Source organism: Triturus cristatus, chromosome 12 (assembly GCF_964204655.1).
Source record: "Triturus cristatus chromosome 12, aTriCri1.1, whole genome shotgun sequence".
Lineage (NCBI taxonomy): Eukaryota > Metazoa > Chordata > Amphibia > Caudata > Salamandridae > Triturus > Triturus cristatus.
Window position 1 is genome coordinate 709745827 of NC_140595.1, and position 21382 is coordinate 709767208.

Below are 21382 nucleotides of genomic sequence, written 5' to 3' on the forward strand. Positions count from 1 at the left end.
CAGGTGTTCCATGAACCACTAAATATGGTGAGCATATCTACATGATAAGTAGGTGTCATGTTCCTTTGTTAATGATCTAGCTGGTTTTGAAGATGGTGCTGGCTGGCAAGTGGAGCCAATGAAGTGCCTTCATGGTGGGAGTGATGTAGTTCTATTTCTTCAGTCCCCTGGATGATACTATTGCACGTAGAATGCTTCTAAGCGGTGCCACTGCAGAGTCTGGGAGGCCATGGACTACGGTATTACAACCATTCAGATGTGTGAGTAGAAGGGCTTGAATATCAGCTCTATAGTTGCTTTATGGAAGAAACTGTTTCTCTTTTGGTAGAGCAGGCTGCTACCAGACTGTCTTATTTTTTCGGTGAGGTGAGATTGGTGTCTAGAGTGCATCCACGTGAATTGGCATTCAGTAACAGTTTGGGATCAAGCTGTCAAGGTTCATGTCATTTAGCCAGGTATGCACTGCATCTTGTTCTTGGCATATAATAGAAATGTAGTCTTGGTTGGGTTGAGCTTCAGGTAGGTGCTGGACATCCAGGTCAGTATGATGTATAGGCAGTGTTTGGGGTGTTGGATATGTGAAGCAGAGGAGGGGAGAGCTGTGTTTAATAGCAATATGGGAGAAATTTGATACTGTTGCCCGTGAGTAGAGCGCGAAATGGTCCCATGTAAGTGTTAAAGAAGACAGGAGACTGTATGAAACCTTGGAACTCCACACATGATGGGGATCTTTTGAGACCAGTGAAAAACATGGCCAGTGAATCCTATTCACAGCCCAAGGTTGTGTATGAGGGTGGGATGGTTAACCGCATCAAAGGCAGCTAAGAAGTCAAGCAATAGCAGGGTACAGGGTTTATCTTTATCTGTGACCAAGAGGGCATGGTCTATGATGTGTAAGGTGTGCCTGGTAATATCCATGCTGCAGCATGATCAGAAGCCAGATTGGTAGTCGTGCGGGGTATTGGTATAACTTATGATTGATATGGTTGTGGAGTTGAACATAGAATGCTTTTTCAATTATGTTGCTGATGAATGGTAAATGAGTGATGGGCCTGTGTTGGCAAGGTCATCTGGGTCTTGTGTAGGTTTCTTTAGGAGTCGAAGAATCTGGACAGTTTTGAGAGCTTCTGAGGAGATTCCTTGAGTGATGGAAGCATTGACAATAGCAAGTAATTGTAAGAGCATCCCCAGAGAGCTTTGAAGGATGATGAGACATTGTCATATGAAGTGGCTTTGAAGAAGTCAAGCAAGTCAGTCCGATCTGGGAGAGCTAAGGCTGTGAAGGCTGACCATTGTCTGATTCTATAGGAAAAGGTGGGTGTATAAGATGAGGCAGGCTTTGTATTGTTGATGTGATGATGAATTTCTGTATTTTTTCACTGTGGCAGAAGCTGATGACATTGATATTTTCTTTGAGGAATAGCTGGGTCCGGCTGAGAGTTGAAGTGATACTTGTCTTCAACAGCATTCTTTTTCTGTTGATTTCATTGGGGATGATGGCATAGTAGTTTGATTTGGCTGATGTGATGAGCTCTCTGCATATTTCACAGAGGAACTTCAGTATCAAGAGGTCCTTGGATTTTCTGTTTATTCTCTATTTTATGTCCTGTCTGAAGATGGCATTGTTTTTCAGCAATGTCTTTAAAAGACCAGGTGCTAAACACTTTGTTGTATTTGGTGTGTGGATGTTTGCATTGCTTTCCAAAACAATGTTGCTGTTGTTTAGAATGGTATTTGCATTGAAAGTGTAGTTGAATGGGTGAAAAATGTGTTCAAGAATTAGGTTGTCCATGGATAAGTGCTTAAAGGATCTGAAAGTTTGATCTTCTCTTTTGTATTGACCTTGAATTTTAAGTACTACATTGAGCGGGGAGAAGAGGATGGCAAAGTGGTTGCTCAAGTCTAAGGGCATAAGTGGTTTGCATTGGATTGTTGGTGATGTTGAGAAGATAAGGTTGACTCAAGGATGTGGCTTTTTTAGTGTATTGGTCGTTTGGTACACTGTACCATGTTGTGTATAGATGAGGTCACCTGATAGAGTGGTCGGGGCATGTTAGATGGATGAGGTGATCAGGCGATCAGAATTCATCAATATAGTCCTTGTTCTACCCAGTATTTTCATTAATTTAATTTTGTATACAAGTCCTGCCTTCAGTTGAACCTGGTTTACCCTTGTGCTTATAATGTGCTTCCATGGCTGGGATTTCTGGAAAGCAGTAGTGATAAGTTTGTGAATGGGCCACATACTTCACTCTCCCTTAGGACAGTAGACATCCTGACCTTTGGGCTCTTAAGGTTTACCCTGCCTCCAGTTTGAAAGGCATCTGTCACAATGTTTTCCTGCCCAAACAGCTGTTGCAATAAAGGATAGGCCGCTTCCTTCTGTCTCAACAGCCTCTTGAAAGGGGGAGTATAGCGCTCTGCCTTCTCCTTTGACTACTTGAAGCCAAAAGGTAATTACGCCATTCGTCTCATCCATTTTCAAATGCAGATCTCAGAGGGCTGGAGCCAACTGGAAGGGATGTGTTTCCCTTCACCTTTTAATCATAACTGGGTTGGAAGGGAGGAACCTTTGGGAGGAGTTCTGTGGTAGGCAAAGAGATACTTTGCCAAGGATCTCCCCTGCTATCTTGCTAAGCTGCAGAACAAGGCCTTGTAGGGTATCATTTATAGTTAGTCGGAGGAATTGTGCTTGTACCTTTAAGAAAGGAATTTGATTTTGCTAAGGTTTAAATAATTCACCAAATCACTAATAGGTAGGCATTATACAACAGTGCTCCCACTGCTCTCACATTGGAGTGCTGCTGGTATAGAAAAGAAAGCAATACAGGGTTCTCTAGCATGAAATATTCACCTGTGGTATAATAATACATTTGAGCATTATTGGACATCATATTTTGTATATATGGGTTGTAAATCAGCCAATTAATACCTCCCTCCAAAATATATATTGGTTGAGTAGACAAAAGATAAGAGTCTTGCTGCCTGCTGTTTTATGTGTGGCATGTTGTTACTTCTAAGTGTGCCCCGGCAGTGTGATACTATGAGGTAATAGTATTCCGTGCATAACATGCCGGGTTGTGAGATTTCTGTCCAGACCAGAGATGACGTTTACTATTGAGATGTCGACTTGACACACAAACAACTCTGTGAAGGTCTATCAAATTTCAATCATGATTGCCTGTGGAAAGTGTGCCTCTTCCCAGTAGCCAGTGTGCCACCATGGACTTGTTAGTACATGCAAAAGGTGTCAAGTGGATTCTTAATTGGTTCCCAGATGGGGTTGTGGGGGAGGGAGCCACAAAGGGCAAGTCATTCTCATGGCATATTGTTGCTCTTGCCTGAAGATGTAGATCTATGCAGAAGTAGGTAAGCAAGCTACCAAACTCTCACTCACATCTAAGTAGAGAAAAAGAACCAAGAAAAGACTTTCAGAAGAAAATCCAATAGGAAATCTGACTTTAAAATAGGAAACGTTAGGGACAACAATAGTAGCATGTGGGTGATAAACACAAGGCAAAAGAAGTGAATCAATGCATTACAATGCTTTCATTACTTGTCAATGTGTCCTTTATATCAGATTCAAACAGAAACTAACATATATAACAGGAAAAGGCAACTTCATCTTGAATTGGAAACCTCTGGCAGTAATCCCTGTGCAGACCACAATCTTGGAAAGGGGCTTACATAAGGATTGGCATCCCTCTTTTTCTCCCTGTTGTTAACTAGACACATGAAGAACCCCAAACTTGAGAAGTGTCCTCCAATGCAGGGTTTTTACTCCAACCACTGCCCTTATCTGTACAATTAGCAGAGTCTCAATCTGGCTGTCCTCAACTGCTTAAATACTGGTGCAGTCTAGCCCATGAGGATGTCCAGCCCCTTGCAGAGACCTGAGATTCACTACCTGACTGCACAATAAGTGCACCATCTTCTTCTGAACACTTTCCACCCTATAGAATCACATTCAACACAAAGTGAAATTCAAATCGTCTGCGGTAAGTAAGGCAACTTTGGCACACGTACCACTACATAGGGGAAATGTAAAGCCAGAGGTGCAGTTGAAAAATCTGTGTGTTCTTGACAAATTCCTCTGCAGTTCTCTTTTTAAATCAGACTATTTTAGTGGAATACATTGCTTGAAGATTAAAAAGGGATCTATACTGGATGTGTTTGTATACAGGCCCATCTATAAAGAGCTACCAGTGCTAAAAAAACAATATTCGTTTCAGATACAGATACTACTGAAAGTTTTTCAAGTGTTTTTTAGTGATGCCTTATAGTTTCATACTTAGTTGTATCTGGGCAAGAATGTTGTCATGGGTGGGTGAGTGGTCAGATGTGATATCTTCTGCACCTGCACCACTATGCCACCTTGCAATTCTGTCTAATTTTGTTGATGGTATGTTCTCTTTCGATGCCAAGGTCACCTGTACTGTTTCTTCTATTTGCAGAGAGGAAAGATCTTTATTGTGGATCTTAAGATATTGGACGGCGTACCTGGAAATATATTGAATGGTTGTCAGCAATACATAGCTGCTCCCTTGTGTCTTCTCTACCTCTCACCTCAGAATGATATGATTCCCCTAGCCATCCAGGTAAGGTGTTGTCTTTGAGCTATCCGACCTGCCTAGAATTTTGAAATGTCAAGACCTTCCTTAATTGTTGAGAATGTGAATAAATAGAAGTGATCAGTATTCTGAGAGAATGTGTCACCTGTTACTTGAACGATATTGACTATTAGTTTTCCTATTGGCTACGACCAACACACCTCTTTACTGTCACAAAGGTTTGCCTTTATGACAATGGAGGGTGTTTTGCACTAAAGAGTTAATCTTTACCTGCGTTGGGATTTTTAGTATGCATAGTTCTATAAAAGCCATTTTCCAGAAAATGTACACAGATTTTGACTGATTGAACAAAAAAAGGAATGAAGCCAACTCAGTAACCTCACTCTCAATCAAGCACTCTTCTAGGAATTTGCATTTGTAACCACTAATTGATTGTGTTACATGTATGCACAATGCCAATTTCAGTGCTAATACCTTTCTCATCAGTGCTCTGCCTCTGAGTATCGCCCAGTATCTATGGACGATGTACTTTCTTTGTAAGCTGGCTGTTGCTTTCCTGTCAAGAAACCAATGTCGTGTCCTCTTCTTCTTTCTCATTTTGTAGGTGGCCTCAGTCTTCTTTCTCATCTCTCAGGCTCTTTGGACTTCACTTACACTTCTATACACCATTACCAACAAATGGAAAACCAGTTTACAAAATGTAAATCAATGGTGTTTTCCTTCATGTAGGAAAATATATTTTACAAGAGAACCCTCTTGTTTATATTGTGCTTGATTCATAATGATTGTTCTCTGAGTACGCTGACTTACTCCTCAATTTGACAGGGTAGGTCAATCTACTCATTATTCAAAAAAGCCTTATGAAATGGATCCTATGAGATTGCAACAAGATACATCTTGATTGTGCTAATGGTTCTTGCTTGTCATCCGTACAAGGTTCTTACAATGGACTGTGTCCATATGGGTGGATAATCACCTAATTTTAGCAGCTCTTTTTCCGAGAGCTAACACGCTTCCAGTGGCTGTACGCCACTTCTTGTTGGTTTAACATTTGTGTCTCACAATGGGTTCAGACCATTTGTCAGCTGTCACTTCCCTCTTGTAGGATTTCTGAGAATTAAAGAATGGGTAATGTTAGAACGTTTCCAATGTTCTTGGCGTTCTATTTCAGTAAACATCATGGAAACATTCTCTAAGTCTAATGTGTCTTGTCTCACTCTTGAGCTAAGCCATGACAGTAGCTGCTTTGTCAGTAACCATGAAAGTTCAGTAACTAGCTCTTTGTGCACCTTTTCCTGCAGCTAAATCAGACTCCGGGTTCAGGGAATCCCATCTTCCTGCCGAGCGATGAGTGGGACTGGTTGCTTGCCAAGATATGGGTTCGGAACTCTGATATATCCATGCACCAGGCTCTTTTCCACTTACTGCGTGCACACTTCTTTGCAGAGGTGTTCTGCATTTCTACATTGAGGCAGCTCCCCATGTCCCATCCTCTGTACAAGGTAAGAAAGACAAATCAAACAGTGCAAAGAGGCTGATAATTCCAAGTTCAATAAAAGGGGGCCCATTGATCATGCTGACCAAGCATTGTTAGGTACAAAACATCAAGAATGATTGAGGAACTTGGAGGACTGGACATTAACAGGGTATATGGCTACATGTTTTAGAAGAGCTGAGGCAGTGAGAATATAAGATATGTTTGAAACAACCACTGTACCTGTGTCTCTAATAACTCCCCGTCTCTCTTTAGCTCCTGATCCCTCACCATCGCTACACTTTGCAAATTAATACTCTTGGCAGGGAACGCCTTATTGCACGAGAAGGAACCTTTGATAAGGTAAGATTGGAACTCATCTTTGTAGACCACTTCTGTTGATGGCATCCAAAAGAGGCCATGATGAAGATAGATAAAATAATAAACATAGCATAGGACATTGTAAAGCACATGTTCACCCTTCGGCATTATGGCGCTAAAATAACAGATTTTTATTATTACTCAATGGTACGTATTTTATTGATCTCTGAAGTATGAAATGCTAAATGGACCATCCAGTATTCAAACCTGTGACCATGAGGTCAAACAGATCCATGGAGTAGATGCATTACTCCACTGAGCCACCAGACCCAACTAGATTAAATAGATAGAATGAAAGCTATGATCCCATGGTAGAGGAGCACAGATTTAAAAGAAATGGATAATACCTGTTAAGGATGAGATTATCTTTTTCACTCCCTTATGACATATTCTTACTTACATATGTATTTGTTAAACATAATTAAACAGTTCATCAGGCGGGCAACTAGAGACAAATTTCGGGGGGGGCTGAAAGAGATTTCGGGGGGGGTAAGTCTTCCAGCCATAGGCAGAGTGGCTGTAGGAAGGGGTGAAAACACAACAAAAGCCTCATTAACGAGTAAATGGTCTTGTGAAGTACTCGGGTCCGGCTGCAATTAGACGGACGCGAGCCCGCGAGGCTGTCTCAGCCGGGCTGACACACATGACGGGGGGGCCGAAGCCCGGTGAGCCGAATGGGTATTGTGCGCCTGCAGTGCATCCACCTGTAGCCTTTTCACTCACGCTACTGATGTTTTTCTCTTCACCAAAAAAGGTATTTTGTTGGCAGATTTGTAAGTGAGCGGCAGCCTAAAAAGGAATCTTCCCTGTCCCCAACAGAAATATACAAATTCTACAAAAATGATGCAGGATGAGGGATTCTTGTTTGGTCTTTCACAAGCCTCATTGCCCCTGAGCGTAGACATGTGTCTGTACTTGAAGAAAATAGGCTTAGAAGATATCGCCTGTCAGTTCTTCTTTCTCTCTGCTCACTTTTCTTGAAGTAGTTGGGGGAGCCATACAGTGGATTGGATTTAATCATTGTATTGGGCATATCTACTTTTTGTTAAGTAGAACATTTCCATAACCTAGCACCAATACCTGAATTGTTTCTAGGTGTTTTTCAGAGGCTGTATCTAAGTAGGGCTGCTAATCCTGAAGCGAGAGAAGACTTTCAGCAGTATGACATGGAGGATGGATGCTTTGCTATGTGTGCTTTTGAGCCTAAAGAAGAACACCACATAAACCTGGAAAATAAACAATTCCAAACTAGGGATACCATGCATATTCCGGAAAAAACTATTTGGTCCCTGCCCTTTAGCTGGATAACTCACCCTGGATGGGAAACAGCTAGCTTTGACCTGTAGTACTCACATGCAAGCCCCCATTGTGTAAATTAGAACCACTCTTATCCTTACTCCTCGATTGCTACCGCAATGCCATCTGTAGTCCAGTATATGGCCTCTTGGATTTGCCTTGCTCATTCATAACTGCTGCTTGTGTGGCATATTCTCACAACATCGTTCCTGCGGGACTTGGTTCATTTGTAGATTTCTGGGCATTGTGATCACTGGAGAAAGACCTTCACCTGCCCATCTTTATCAAAACATGTTCTTTCACACATGGGAAGAGGGTGAAAATATTGTCATAAAATATGATAATATTGATGCATTATACCTGGCTATTGTGATGCTCATTCAAGCATTTACTAACATGTATTATTCATACTGAAACATTCAACAGAACATTTTACACACAATACCATATTGTTAGCTTAAAATTAAGGTACACTGAAGCACAACATATATTATGAATCTACTGCAAACACTAAGCTTCCGATGCAACTTCTCATATAATTAGCTAATATTCAAAAGCTTAAACGTGGCTATGTATGGCACCCACCATTGGCAGACAACACAGAAACACATTATACACCAGTCCAAATGTTAGTTACTAAAGAACCTGGACACATTCTCCATGCCAATACTTCACAATGTACACTTTTTAGAGAGTCTTGCTCAAAAAAGTGAAAGAAGCTACATCATTTGATACCCAAACTCAATCTATCTGTCACCAAAGGCAGCTGGATTTTAACTATCTTGTGCAATGTATTAACAATTAGATAAATCCTCCATCAGCCCCTCCGTGGCATGTATATATATTTTTTAATTTTGAGTTTATTAAAGAATAACAAGAAAAATAACAGCAATACAATGAATATAACAAATCCTATTTAACATAAAGCTGTGTAGTAAAGTAAGAATATATAAGGATTAGGTTATCAAGCTGTAGACAAAAAGAAATATACACAATATAAACAATGAAGGGAAGGGAAGCAATATGCAATTAATATATAACAATTGGGAGTAATGATGCAACACTGTAAGCATAACAATAACTGAGTTTACATAATGTGATATAAACATAGGGGTATGAAGAATCTTCTAATCATCTAGGAGCAGAGCGGCAAAGGGAGAAGTTAAGGTGGTTTCCGTACATCTATGAAACGTTGGTAGTTTTAACGTTAAAAGAGGCAGATAATATATGTTGTTCATGGAAGCCATAAAAGATCTATTTTAATTGCTAGAGATATAGGGGAAACATAATTAATGTCTAGTCAGTGATGAAAGCAAACAGCGTTCCACCAGGATCTAAAAGTGACTTTATCTGCCTGCTTTCAGTTTGAGGTTATTAAATGAAAGGCAATAGCTAGCAATAAATCTAAAAGTTAAAACTCAGTGGTGATTAGGGTTATTGGGGCGATAGTGTGCCTAGGAATATATTTGTGGAAAAAAAGGGGTCCAAACTTTGAAAATTATCTTAATTTGGGACCAAAGCAACTGCCAAAATTGGTGGATAGTGGCACATTCAAACAACATGTGTTTTAAATCAGCAGAAGCCAGACAATTAACAATCTGCTGTACCTATATGCTTAAACTAGATGTAAATAAGTCAATAAATCGAAAAGGCCACACTTGCTAGACCATGCGCTCAAATATTTACATGAATCAAACTGTAGAATCAATGTTTATTTTTATTTTCAAATTATTCAAAACAGAAAATGAATGTATAGATCAAGTATTTGCATAGTAATCAGTTTGCATAATTCACTACAATCCAAAATCCAAAACTACAATAATTTCCATGGACAGTCTTTCACACAAATCATTCATACATTCTCACTCTCATATGTATCCAATCAAACCGCAGACAAACACTGAACATTCACCCCCAAAAAATTTAAAGTTGTAGTTCGTAGTCCGTAAGCAAATGTCACATCTCGTTTTTCTCGTGAACAGAATCAGATTGTTGATGTACAGTTCAAAATTTGTAGCTAATAAAGTCCAAAGAGTAAAAGAGAACTGTTGTCCAAATGAACAAATGACATAAACCTTAGTACATCTGTACAACTTAATCAGTGAAAAAATAAAGCTAAGGGACAAATAGGATCAAGACGCCGACGCGCTTTTCAGTGCTGAACCCCCTATCACGGGGTACCACCTTCTTCAGGGCGTGAGGGCTTATTCATATTTAGTGTCCATGGGACCTATTGAATAATAAAAAAGATTTTAAAAAACAATCTAACTCATTTGTTTTTGGAGAATGTTACTATTCCACATTTTTCCTACACTAAATGCATGTTTACATATGATTAATATGCGCAATGGTCTCAATCGCAAGAGTGGTATAATAAAAACAATATTTACAAGCTATCGACAATGGCTGCACACTTGTGGAAAATACATGAATAAAGTAAATAAAGAAGAGAAAAACAAAGTAAAAAGATAAACCAAAAAGGCTCATAGAAACCTAACATCCATAATAGCTATAGGTGGAGGAGTAATTTTTCCAAATAAAATGGAGATAATGAGGGATCACCGTATCATCTACCCACCAGATAGACATAAATAAGACTTCAAGGGTGTCCGGACATCGAGTGAAAACGATAAAGAAGAGGCACAGGCCTGTAAGTGAAGAACAAAAATCACTTCCCATATCAACCATACAAAGATGACAAAGAGGCTCCTGGTAGCTAAGTGTTCGAAATAACCATAGACTGATACCTTGCTCACCTCAAAAAATGGAGTTCAAAGGGGCTAATCAAAGAGATGTTACAGCCGTCTACAGCAAGCGGGTTAATAGAGGAACACTTGTCTACAAGAGGGAGTCGTAGGTCTAAACATAGGGGCAAGGAAAAGAATTGTGCTAGATTACAAGCGAGCTTAATACTAGAAAAGGTGAACACAGATGGCACTGATTACAAAGGCAGTCAGCAAATAATGAAAATAAAAATGAAAATAAAATGTACCTGGGAGACGAGTTCTCTATTCTCAGAAAGGCAAGTGCTTCTTAAGTGGAAAGGTTGATGAAAATATAATAGACCGGTAGTCTGCATGAGGGGAAAAAAACTTTTGGGACACAAGGTGTCACGATTACTAAACATTAGCAGTCAACCTACTAGGCAGTTGTCAAAAAACAAAGGAAACAAAATAGCAACCTGTTCATGAAGTCGATGTCACCTGATAAACATTCGCAATCAACAGCGGCGAAAACGGACTCCGCAAGATCGGCACCAACGACAGTTGGCCACAAGGTCCTGAAAGTGCCAAAGGAAATAATAATGAAGTTGAAACAGGGGACCAAAAGGTAGGGCCCTAACCACAAAAAGGGAGGTTTTGGACGTAACACGGGCTCAGAGAACTCACCGTTGGGCTGATACATTGATATTAAAAGAGCAGTTTCTCCATTGGATGACTCGCTCCCACACAGATAAGGTTTGAAGATGAGCGGCGCGTATAGCCTCAGCTGTTTGGACGTAGCGTCGGTGAACTCAGAGGAAAATACATTGGTCAACGGAGTGGACTACTAAATCAGCAGAAGGACAAGGGCAAGACCAACAAGCAGAAGACACATCTGATGGGAAAGATGCTCGGGATGATGGAGATAATAGTACTCGTTGATAGATGAAATAAAGAGTTTGTATGGTATTTACAGCACAAGACGTTTTGTGGAATTTTGGCCATAATTTGTCCCATAAAGTGATTGGCCGATCTTGAGATAAATCCTGTTCCCAAGCCAATTCAATCTTAGATTCATGTCTGTCCGGGGCAAATTGTAACAATTTGTATATATTGGAAGCAGGGGGAGAAGTGTCAAGTATTGAAAAAAGGTTTTTGTAATTTACCGGAAAGCTAGTAGTTCTTGGTAAAGTTAGGAGATATTGATTGAGGGAAGGGCATAAAAGATTATATTGCGATCTAGAGGATGTTGGTAAAGAGAATTTAGTTTGGAGATCAGAAAAAGAGAGGGGTTGACTGTTACGTTTAAGCTGAAATATCCAACGCAAACCTTTAGAATGCCAAGTTTTCCAGTATACAGAAAGATTATGAATTTGTAGTGATTTATTATGCCAAATGGGTTGTTGATGATAGGAGCTAGTTGAGGGATATGATGATGTTAAGAAAAAAAGAGTTTAAGGGGGTGTGAAATGACAGGGGAATGTAAAGATGTAATATTGGTGGTAAAAGCAAAGACCTCTTTAAAATCGAAAGGGGCAATAAGAGATTTCTCTATATTTATCCATAATAGAGGATATACAGGAAGTTCCGTAGAGATCCAACGAGAAGCTTGTTTCAGGGAAAAAACAGAATGGTAAGCTTTAAAAATCAGGAAACGTAAGACCTCCGCTAGGTCTATCTTTTTTTAAAGAAGAAAGAGCTATACGAGGGGGTTTACCTTTCCATAGAAATTTTGTCAAGGTAGAATCAATTTTCTTAAAGTAGTATCCAGGAATGTCTATAGGGATCATAGAGATAGTATCTAAAATAAGAGGAGAAAGCATCATCTTAATCGAGTCTAGACGACCCCACCAAAATAGAAAAAGGGGGTGCCAATGTGCAAAAGAATCTTTCAGTTTTTTGGTGATATAATCAAAGTTTAACTTTATTGTTTCAGGAATTAAGGGGGCAAACCACAAGCCTAGATATTTTATTTTAGATGGTTGCCTAGATAAACCGGAATGGTCAAAGAGATGTTTTTGACATAAAATATTTAAAGGTAAAACTTTGCATTTGTCATTGTTAAGACAGTAGCCTGAGAGCTGAGAAAAGGAGGTTACCTGTTGAAGAAAAGGGGGAAGAGAAGTTTCAGGATTAGAACAGTATAAAAGAATGTCGTCGGCGTAAACTGACATTTTAACCTGGTGTGGACCAAATTGAAATACTGAAATACAATCCTCCCGCCTAATCTTAGTTAAAAAGGGTTCTAATGCAATGACAAATAACAATGGTGACAAGGGGCATCCTTGTCGCACCACTCTATGCAATGAGAAGTAATTAGAGGCTATACCGTTGACAAATATTGAAGCTTTAGGGCCTGAGTATAACAAAGAAATTAAAGCAGTCAGTTTAGGAGGAAACTCGTCCCATTTAAAGAGTGTAACATAAAATCCCATCCAATCCTATCAAAGGCCTTTTCTGCATCTAAAGCAATAGCAGCCATAGGGTGATCTATGTATGAGGCCTTGCTTAGGACATTAAAGAAGACTCGAGAATTGTCAGAGGCTAGTCTTCCCTCAACAAAACCGGATTGTGAAGGCCAATCGAATCAGGTAAAACAGGATCAATACAAACAGCCAAAATCTTTGCGAAGATCTTATAGTCTGTGTTAACTAGGGAATTAGGCCGATAATTTTTACGAAAAGAGCGATCCTTATATTCCGTAGGGATTAAGCAGATCAAGGCATCCTGAAATGTGCCTTGAGATGAACCATTATCAGAGAAAAATGTAAACCAAAGAAAAAGATTAGGAAAAATAATCTTTGCAAAATGATCATAAAACTCAATGGTAAAACAATTTGGTCCAGGCGCTTTCCCACGATGTAAAGCCGAAACAGCATGGGAGATATCCGCTAAAGAAACATCAATTCCCAGGGAAACAAGGTCAATGTGGTTAGACGGAGGGGAAGAAATGGACTGAAAATAGGAAGAAAGATCAGACTGTTCCGGCAAGGATTCAGGTGTATATAAATTTTTATAAAATGTAACAAATTCATTTAAAATATCATTATCTTTAAAAATAGGAGTACCTGAAGGACCCTGCAAAGAATCTATTCTTGTTCTTTCCTTCCGAAATTTTTAAATAGTTAGCCAATAATTTCCTCATTTTGTTTTGACCCCCTTAATAGCGGGAATTACATTTCAATAAGTAATTGGAGGCAGCATCTGTAGATAATCTATTAAAAGTAAGTTTGGCATCAATAAGATTTTTCAAAGACGAGTCATTATTAGATTGATAATAAATATATTCTAACTGTTTAATTTTACTAAGTAATTGAGTAGATTGGGCTTCTAGAGATTTTTTATTTTGTGATACAAACTTTATAACAAAACCCCTGGCGGCAGCCTTAAAGGAATCCCATATCACAACAAAGGGAGATTCCGGGGTTGTGTTGATAGAAAAAAAATCCGAGGCAAAGGAATTACATTCTTGACAGACATTAGGATCTAGAAGTAGGGAGTTATTAAAGCGCCATCTTCCTGGGAGGGGAGAAAAAGGGATAAGATCTATATCTACATGTACAGTAGCATGATCTGAGATTAAAATTGAACCAATTTCAGATTAAATGGCATGTTGGGCCAGAGACTTACTTAGGACAAGATAATCAATATGGGACTGTGAGTGATGTGAGGCTGAATAAAAACTATATATTCTTGAAGGTCAGGGTGACAAAGTCGCCAAATATCAACCAATGATTTGTGACATATTGTGGGTGCATTTTAGAGGGAAAAAACTTAACTCTAGAATGTCTAACTAATATGGGATCATGAATTTGGTTACAATCACCACCAAATATAATATAATCATCATCATATAGAAGCAATTTATCAGATACATTAGTCCAGAAAACCTAATCGACCGAAGTATGGCCATATACATTAAAAATAACTCAAGAGATCTTATCTATGAGGAGCTTTATAATGACCCAATGACCTTCAGTATCGGATTCCTGTTGAACAAGGGAAACATGTAATTTTTTATGACATAAGGTCACAACCCCATTTTTCTTACCTAAAGCTGGAGAATTAAACACATGACCCACCCAACATCTTTTCTGCTTGGAAGCTTCATCCTCAGAAATATGGGATTCTTGAAGTAAAGCGATGTCAGTTTTTAATTTCGCTAGGTGAGATAGTACCCGTTGCCTTTTGATAGGGTTGCTTAAACCTTTAATGTTCCGGGTAGTAAACTGTAATGTAACTTCATGATAAAAGCATGAACAAGCAATATGCTTACAAGAGCAAGTCCAAAGTGAGAATAAGATAAATATGAGGAAGAAAAGTAGAAGAAAGATAGCATTTGTTTTAGTAAAGAAGACATAAGGGAGGAAGGAGTAAAATAGATAAAGTACAAAAGAAAGTGAAAAGAAGAAACCATAGAAGAGAATACCAATAAAAGAGAGATAAGATAAAGAATAAAAAGACAGTACAAGTCATACAAATGATTACTGAAAAACATACCTATAGACACAAGATGAAATGAGTGATGGCTACACCAGAAGATGACGATGGCAGCACTGGAACACCACCGATTCCCAGAGGGACCATGGATGAGGCATCAACATACAGGGGAGACCAAAAGGGAAGCGAATGATGGGAAAAACTATACCTGTATAAGAAGATAAAAAAGCATAATAAATTAGAATATACACTCGAAGAGAGGGAAAAGAGAGAAAATAGGTAAAATAACTTAATGTATTGAACATTACAAGAATACAAGCGGAAACAATCAAGGAATTACAAAGACAAGAAACAGTCAGTCAGACATGACGAAACAAAATAACAAATCAAGTAGATTTTGAGGTATCCATAGCAACAGCTCCATGTTGACGAAGGAATTCCTGTGATGCGGCAGGCTGATCGAACGTGGTAGTCTTTTCCTTATGGGTGAACTTCAAGAGGCAGGGATGGGTTAGTCTTAATCTGGCATTTATAGAATGTAATTGAGAACGAAGATCAAGAAATCTTTTAGGATGATCAGCTGTTACCTTAGCCGCAACCTGAGAGAAAAACAGACGTTGACCTTCCCAAAAAATGTGTTTTAGGGACTTGACAGCAGACAGGACCTGTAGAAGGTCTGTATATTGCAAGAAAAACATGATGACTCCACGAAGTTTTGTAGAAATCTTGGGACCAAGTCTATGAGCCCTTTGAATGTTGAAAGGAGAAGTAGCAGATAAGTTCAAGAGCTTAGGCAAAAATGTTTGAAAGAAGACAGTTGGATTGGAACACTCAATATTTTCGGGTAGACCCTAAATTCGAAGGTTCTTGCTGCGATTTCAATTTTCTAAATCTTCAAATTGCTTCTTAAGTAGAGATAGTTCAGAGTCCAGAATTGAAATGCAAGAACATGAGACTTGAAGAGAATCTGTTTTTTGTTCCACAACAAGCATATGCGATTCTAATGAAGACCACTTATCATCTAAATGCTGCAGAGTTTTATGAGTGTCCTCCATAGAGGGCTTCAAAGCACAAATTTCTTCAAGGATTATATCCATGGAGGCTGAACATGAGTTCACTGGAGAAGGAGGGTCCTTTTTCAGTCGTTTAGTGGAAATCGCAGGTAGTTTGCTTGAAAGTTGTGTTTCTTGAATGGTGCCTGTCGTGTGATCAGGTTTCTGAGGAGAAATGTCCTCCCTTTCTTTGAGAGTACAGTCAGAATCCGAGTGAGCAGTAAGTTTAGAGGAAGTAGTAAGCTTAAGGTTCCTTCGTCTCCCCATAAAAAAGAAATAGTAAACAATGCTTAATTTTGAACTTTCAAAATCAGTTAGGCAAAGTCAGGTGCATTATGAGGAAAAGGAAGTTTCAGTTCTAAATTGAAATCACAGGGTTCACCCTCTTAGCCAACAAAATCACTATGAAAGTGAGGAATAGTGATAAAGGTTACATAGTGAGGGTACCTAAGCTCTTCAATTTATAATGAAGAAAATCATTCCATTAGAACGGGAAAATCTGTAGAGTAAGGGCACAAAAACATCTTTGTTCTTTCTGAAATAGATATGCCAACTTTGCACATGCAAAGAGAAAGCTAAATCACGGGAAAAAAGCTAAAAAACATTTTGAGTAAGGGTGCTTCAATTTTATGTATTCAATGAAAATCGAAAATAACCTAAGTCTTTTCTAGTGCTAACAGAATAACAGTATGGTAGACACCCAATGATCAAGATTCAGGTTAAATTGCGAAGTAAAAGTCAATTAATGTTCAGAAATCATGGGGTATGACGAGGGAGGTACAAAATGGCAGCCATTAGCAGATAAGTCACACCATATCTCTTGAAGTGTCAAAAAAGCATTAAGGTTTTTAATAAATAGGGAATTTCACTTGCCCAATACGAGAAAACAATTACCAGGCGTTTCCTGAGTATAGGAGTTGAGCATTTTGAAGATAGCACACAGCGCAATGTAGAGGATCCAAAATGGTGGCTGCTGTGTGAAGAAAAGCTTTGCACTGCCAAAAATGTTGAAAGACAAGAGGTAGTCCGTAAATGAAGGGTCCAAATGCTTCCCGCAATAAAATAAAGTTGAAATCCTACATCCTTAGACAAGAAGAGAGGTGCTCCCCACTTGAAACAGTACTACCTGAGGACCGTCAGCATGGAGCTCTGCAGTTACGCTGCCATCTTGTTTGGTGTCCAAGCCATGCCCCCCTGTGTGGCATATTATTATACACCGAAAACTACAAGAGTAAAACATTGGCAGACACCATAGATATAGGCCAGGAGAATCTATCCAAAATGTATAAACTGATGACTTTGGTCTAGGAGTGAAACAGTCAGGAAACGAAAAGAGACCTAACCAGAAACTGCAATTTTCACCCACAGTGCATGGCGATTGGAGTAGCAGGGCTTATAGAGCTTATATCAAGAGACATGCAATCTGTAACCTACACTTCCCTTTGCATCGCGGACAATCTCAAATCGCGTGAGGTTGAGTCCTTGCCTAACTTTTACTACAGAGATGATGGGTTGAAGATCTGGTCAGCCATTGAGAGGTGAGACATGATTTATTTGTTCCATATAGTTTTCTTGTTACTTCCAGTGATGGGTTATATATCGTGTTTTTAGTTTACAGAATGCTTTGATCCATAGCATTGGAAATAAAATGTAAATAGCTCAAAGTCCATTTACAAATTAAAAAGAATATTTGTGATTGACAGATTGATACCAAAATTCAGATGAGACACAGCAACCAAATAGCTAAAAAGAGGAAAAAGTCATGTATAATTACTTTTTAAAATATGCGACGTGTGCAAGCATGGGAGAAACTAGAAGAAACATTGATAACACCACCTACTGCTTTGGATGATGCTTAAGACAGCCAAGATCTAGAGAAGGCACTGGAAGCCTGCTCCTCAGATTTTATTTTACAGATCATTGACATTAGCTGTGCTTGTCCAGTTGACAGTGAATTACATATACTACTTCCAGAATACATTAGGCTTGCAAACCTGCCTAAATACAGGTAAGGTGCAGATCAAAAAGGGGTTAATGGTTGTTAATAAAAGATTACTTATGAGCCTCACTGGCAGTCTGATCACCGTATTACAACTTTGGAGGTAGAACCACTATGAAACAGCTGCTACCCCCGAAGATCCCTGATCCCTCAACAGTCTTGCAGTGGTCTGAGGTCGCAATATGCAGGCAGTCCCTTGCGGCACCACCAAGCGTATTACAAGTTTCCTCCACCGCTACAGTTTTCATGGTGGTTAGGAAACCAAGGTGGCCATACAAGGACTCCTGGCGACTCAAGGCCTGGGGTGTATGCAGGGCGTCACATGGTGTGTGTCCCTGTCTTTATGCACCCCCTGATCCTGCACAGAACAAAATGCACATCATTGTGCATTTCGGTCTGTGCAGTAACAGTCTGTGGCGCTTCCACAACAGTGCCTTTCCAAGGTTCTCTAATGAGCTTTAGAAAGGCACCGCTGTGGGACCTTCACTGCAGGACCGCCCGACCTGTATTCCAGTTGGAATTTGGTAAGCATGCTGAATATGGGTTTGGCGATCTTGGATCTCTTAGTGATGGGCTAAGGATTTAATAAGCAATGAAATTGAAGCTCACAAGAGGTAAGAAGTGATTGTAAGAATGGCTGAAGAGGAAAAAACGTGAAGAGAAAAGTCCTTACATAGAATGTGGTCAGCTGAGAATGAGAGACAAAAAGAGGAAAGATAATAGCTTGGCATCCTACATAAAGATCATAAATATCTGAGGTGTGGAATACCAATGCCTGAAATTGAGAGTCAAAGAGAATCAAGTTTGAGTAATAGGCTTACGAAATGTTTATTCTGATTCAATTGCAAACAAGGTTGTGAGCCACAGACGCAAAAGGGATGACCGCAGAGGAATCAACATGTCATCCAAAAGTCTTTAGACAGAAAAGCAGATACATTGGGGCTGGGTAAGGGACTGAAAGGAAATGTAGAATTATGAGTGCCATTTAAAGGTGAAGTAAACTAGGGACAGATCAAAGCAAGTTAAATATGGGGCAGTGAAAAAGTGGGTAAGTTAATAAAGTATGGTGTTAAAAGATAGTCCCTTGATGAGAAGAATGAGATTGAAGCTTGATGAGGGAGGTTATTGGTTTATTCTCAGTTGTAGGTTATATCAGCTCATCCACCCAACTGCCACCAGGTTAATGCTCCCTACCTCTTACAACATTCTAGATCCAGCTTGGCCCTGACATTCCAGAACACAAGCATCTCAGAGTGAGAAGAAGAAAGCCATTACAACATATCTCCCTCCTTTACATTTTTACAGCAAAACCACCTTACACATATACTATATACACAACTAACATCATATGACATTACTTAAGTGACATAATCCTTCAAATGAGAGGGAAAGCAGGAGTTTCTCCTGGGCCTCATAATGACCTCCGGAGTTCCTTCTCCCTCCGTAACAGTATGAGGAAAACTAGGTCTCACAACAGTATTGCAAACAGCAACACGACCCAGATTCCATACCCTGTGATCACTTGTTCTTATAGCATTGTTGAAAACTTTAATAACTTTTAACGGTTCAGTGAACTTAGATCCAGAAACAGCAAAACCTGGTCTTTTAATCCGAACCCAATCACCCACCTTAACCTTTGTGGACTTAACAGCATGACGAACATCATAGTTTTCTTTGCTCTTAGAACATTTCATATCTTCCTTCTCTTGCCATGATATAGGATCAACTTCTTGAGACCTGTTAGAAAGAAACTTATTTACCCATGGTGGATCTAAAAAAGTATCAGGTTCTCTTCAACAAAACAAAAGAAAAGGAGACTTCCCCGTAGTGGTATGCGGGGTAAAACGGTACACACACACCCTTTTCAAAACTTCATCCTGCCAATTAAGACCATTAGATTTTGCTAAATACACCGTTTCCTTCAAGACCCTGTTGAATCTTTCTACTGTCCCATTGGATACTGGGTGATACAACGAGCATTTTGTATGAATAATGCCACAATCACCAAGAAAAGTCTCCATTTCTCTCGAAACAAGTTGTACACCATTGTCTGTTAGTAAGGTCTCAGGAATTCCCTCCCTGGCAATAATGTCTTTTAAACATTTAATAACTGTATTTGAATTTACATTCTTCACAAAAAACACTTCTGGCCACCTTGAAAACAAATCCATGACCACTATAACAAACGTGTCTGAACCCTCTCCATGAATAGGCCCTAAAATATCAAGAGCCGTATCCTTCCAGGGGCCACACGGTCGAACTCTTTTCTCCATGGGCTGTGTTCTAGTTTTTAAAACCTTCTCGCTGAGAGTACATTGAACACATTCCCTGACCAAATGTTCAATCTGTGTGTCCAGACCTGGCCACCAATAGCAAGAGTGCACTCTCTCTTTAGTTTTAAAAATACCTAAGTGTGCCTCATGTGCCAAATCCAAGATCTCCTTCCTTAAAGAAACCGGAGGTACTAGCTTGTGACCTCTCAACAACAACCCCTCACAACTTGAAAGTTGATCCTTGACCAACCAGAAATCTCTCACCGAGTCACCACCTTGACCTTTATGGGGCCATCCATCACAAATCAATTTTGAGACCTCTTGAATGGTTGTATCACCCTTGCAAGCATCTAACCACCTCTCACGAGAAATCACTTTACAATCCACTCCACAGACAAAGTCTTGTGGAAGACTAAAAGACGGATCTGAATTATTGTCTTCTATGTCTTGTTGTTCATCAGGAACCAACCTCGAAAGAGTATCTGCAACAACATTATCTGACCCAGGAACATGTTTAACAATAAAATTAAACCCTTGCAAGCCAACCACCCATTTCGAGATTCTAGGAGATGTAGAGTCAATCCCTTTTTTAGTTAGCACCTCACAAAGAGGCTTGTGGTCAGTTCTTATGACAAATGAAGTGCCCCACAAAAACTTTTTCCACTTCTTAATCGCCCAATGTACCGCAAGGGCTTCACGTTCAATTACTGAATAACGACATTCAGCCCCTTTTAAACACCTAGATATAAACATGATAGTATTCTCAGGCAGGACACCCCCTTGATACAGGACTGCACCTATCCCTTTCAGGCTTGCATCCGTAGAAATGATAGAGCTCTTGCTCGGGTCAAAATTCTTAAGATTCGGAGCATTCTGCAATTTCAATTTTATATCATTAAATTCTCTGTCACACAAACTATTCCAACTAAATGTTTCCCCTTTCTTTAACAAATTTCTCATGTTGAACGTGACCTCCGCAAAGTTCTTTATGAACTTATTATAGTATTCAGCCATTCCTAAAAAATCTCATTAACTCCTCCTTGGAAGAAGGAACGACAAGGTCTTTAATGGTGTTTACCAGATCCGCTTTAGGAACTACACCTTCCGCACTTATAGTATGGCCCAGATAGTCAATTTTATTGAGACCAAATTTACACTTTTCCTTTTTTATAGTTAGGTTGTGAGAAGTAAGCC

At 39.4% G+C, this 21382-nt stretch overlaps 1 protein-coding gene across 2 annotated transcripts in view; it reads left to right on the plus strand.

The window, feature by feature from the left end:
* Window positions 1-21382, plus strand: part of LOC146780369 (hydroperoxide isomerase ALOXE3-like) — a 554429-nt gene that overhangs the window by 478928 nt on the left and 54119 nt on the right. For both annotated transcript variants that reach the window (XM_085638540.1, XM_085638541.1), the window contains 4 exons: window positions 4455-4598; window positions 5873-6073; window positions 6322-6408; window positions 17285-17454. In XM_085638540.1, coding sequence (XP_085494666.1) covers window positions 4455-4598; window positions 5873-6073; window positions 6322-6408; window positions 17285-17454 — 602 coding nt within the window. The remainder of the gene's footprint in view (window positions 1-4454; window positions 4599-5872; window positions 6074-6321; window positions 6409-17284; window positions 17455-21382) is intronic.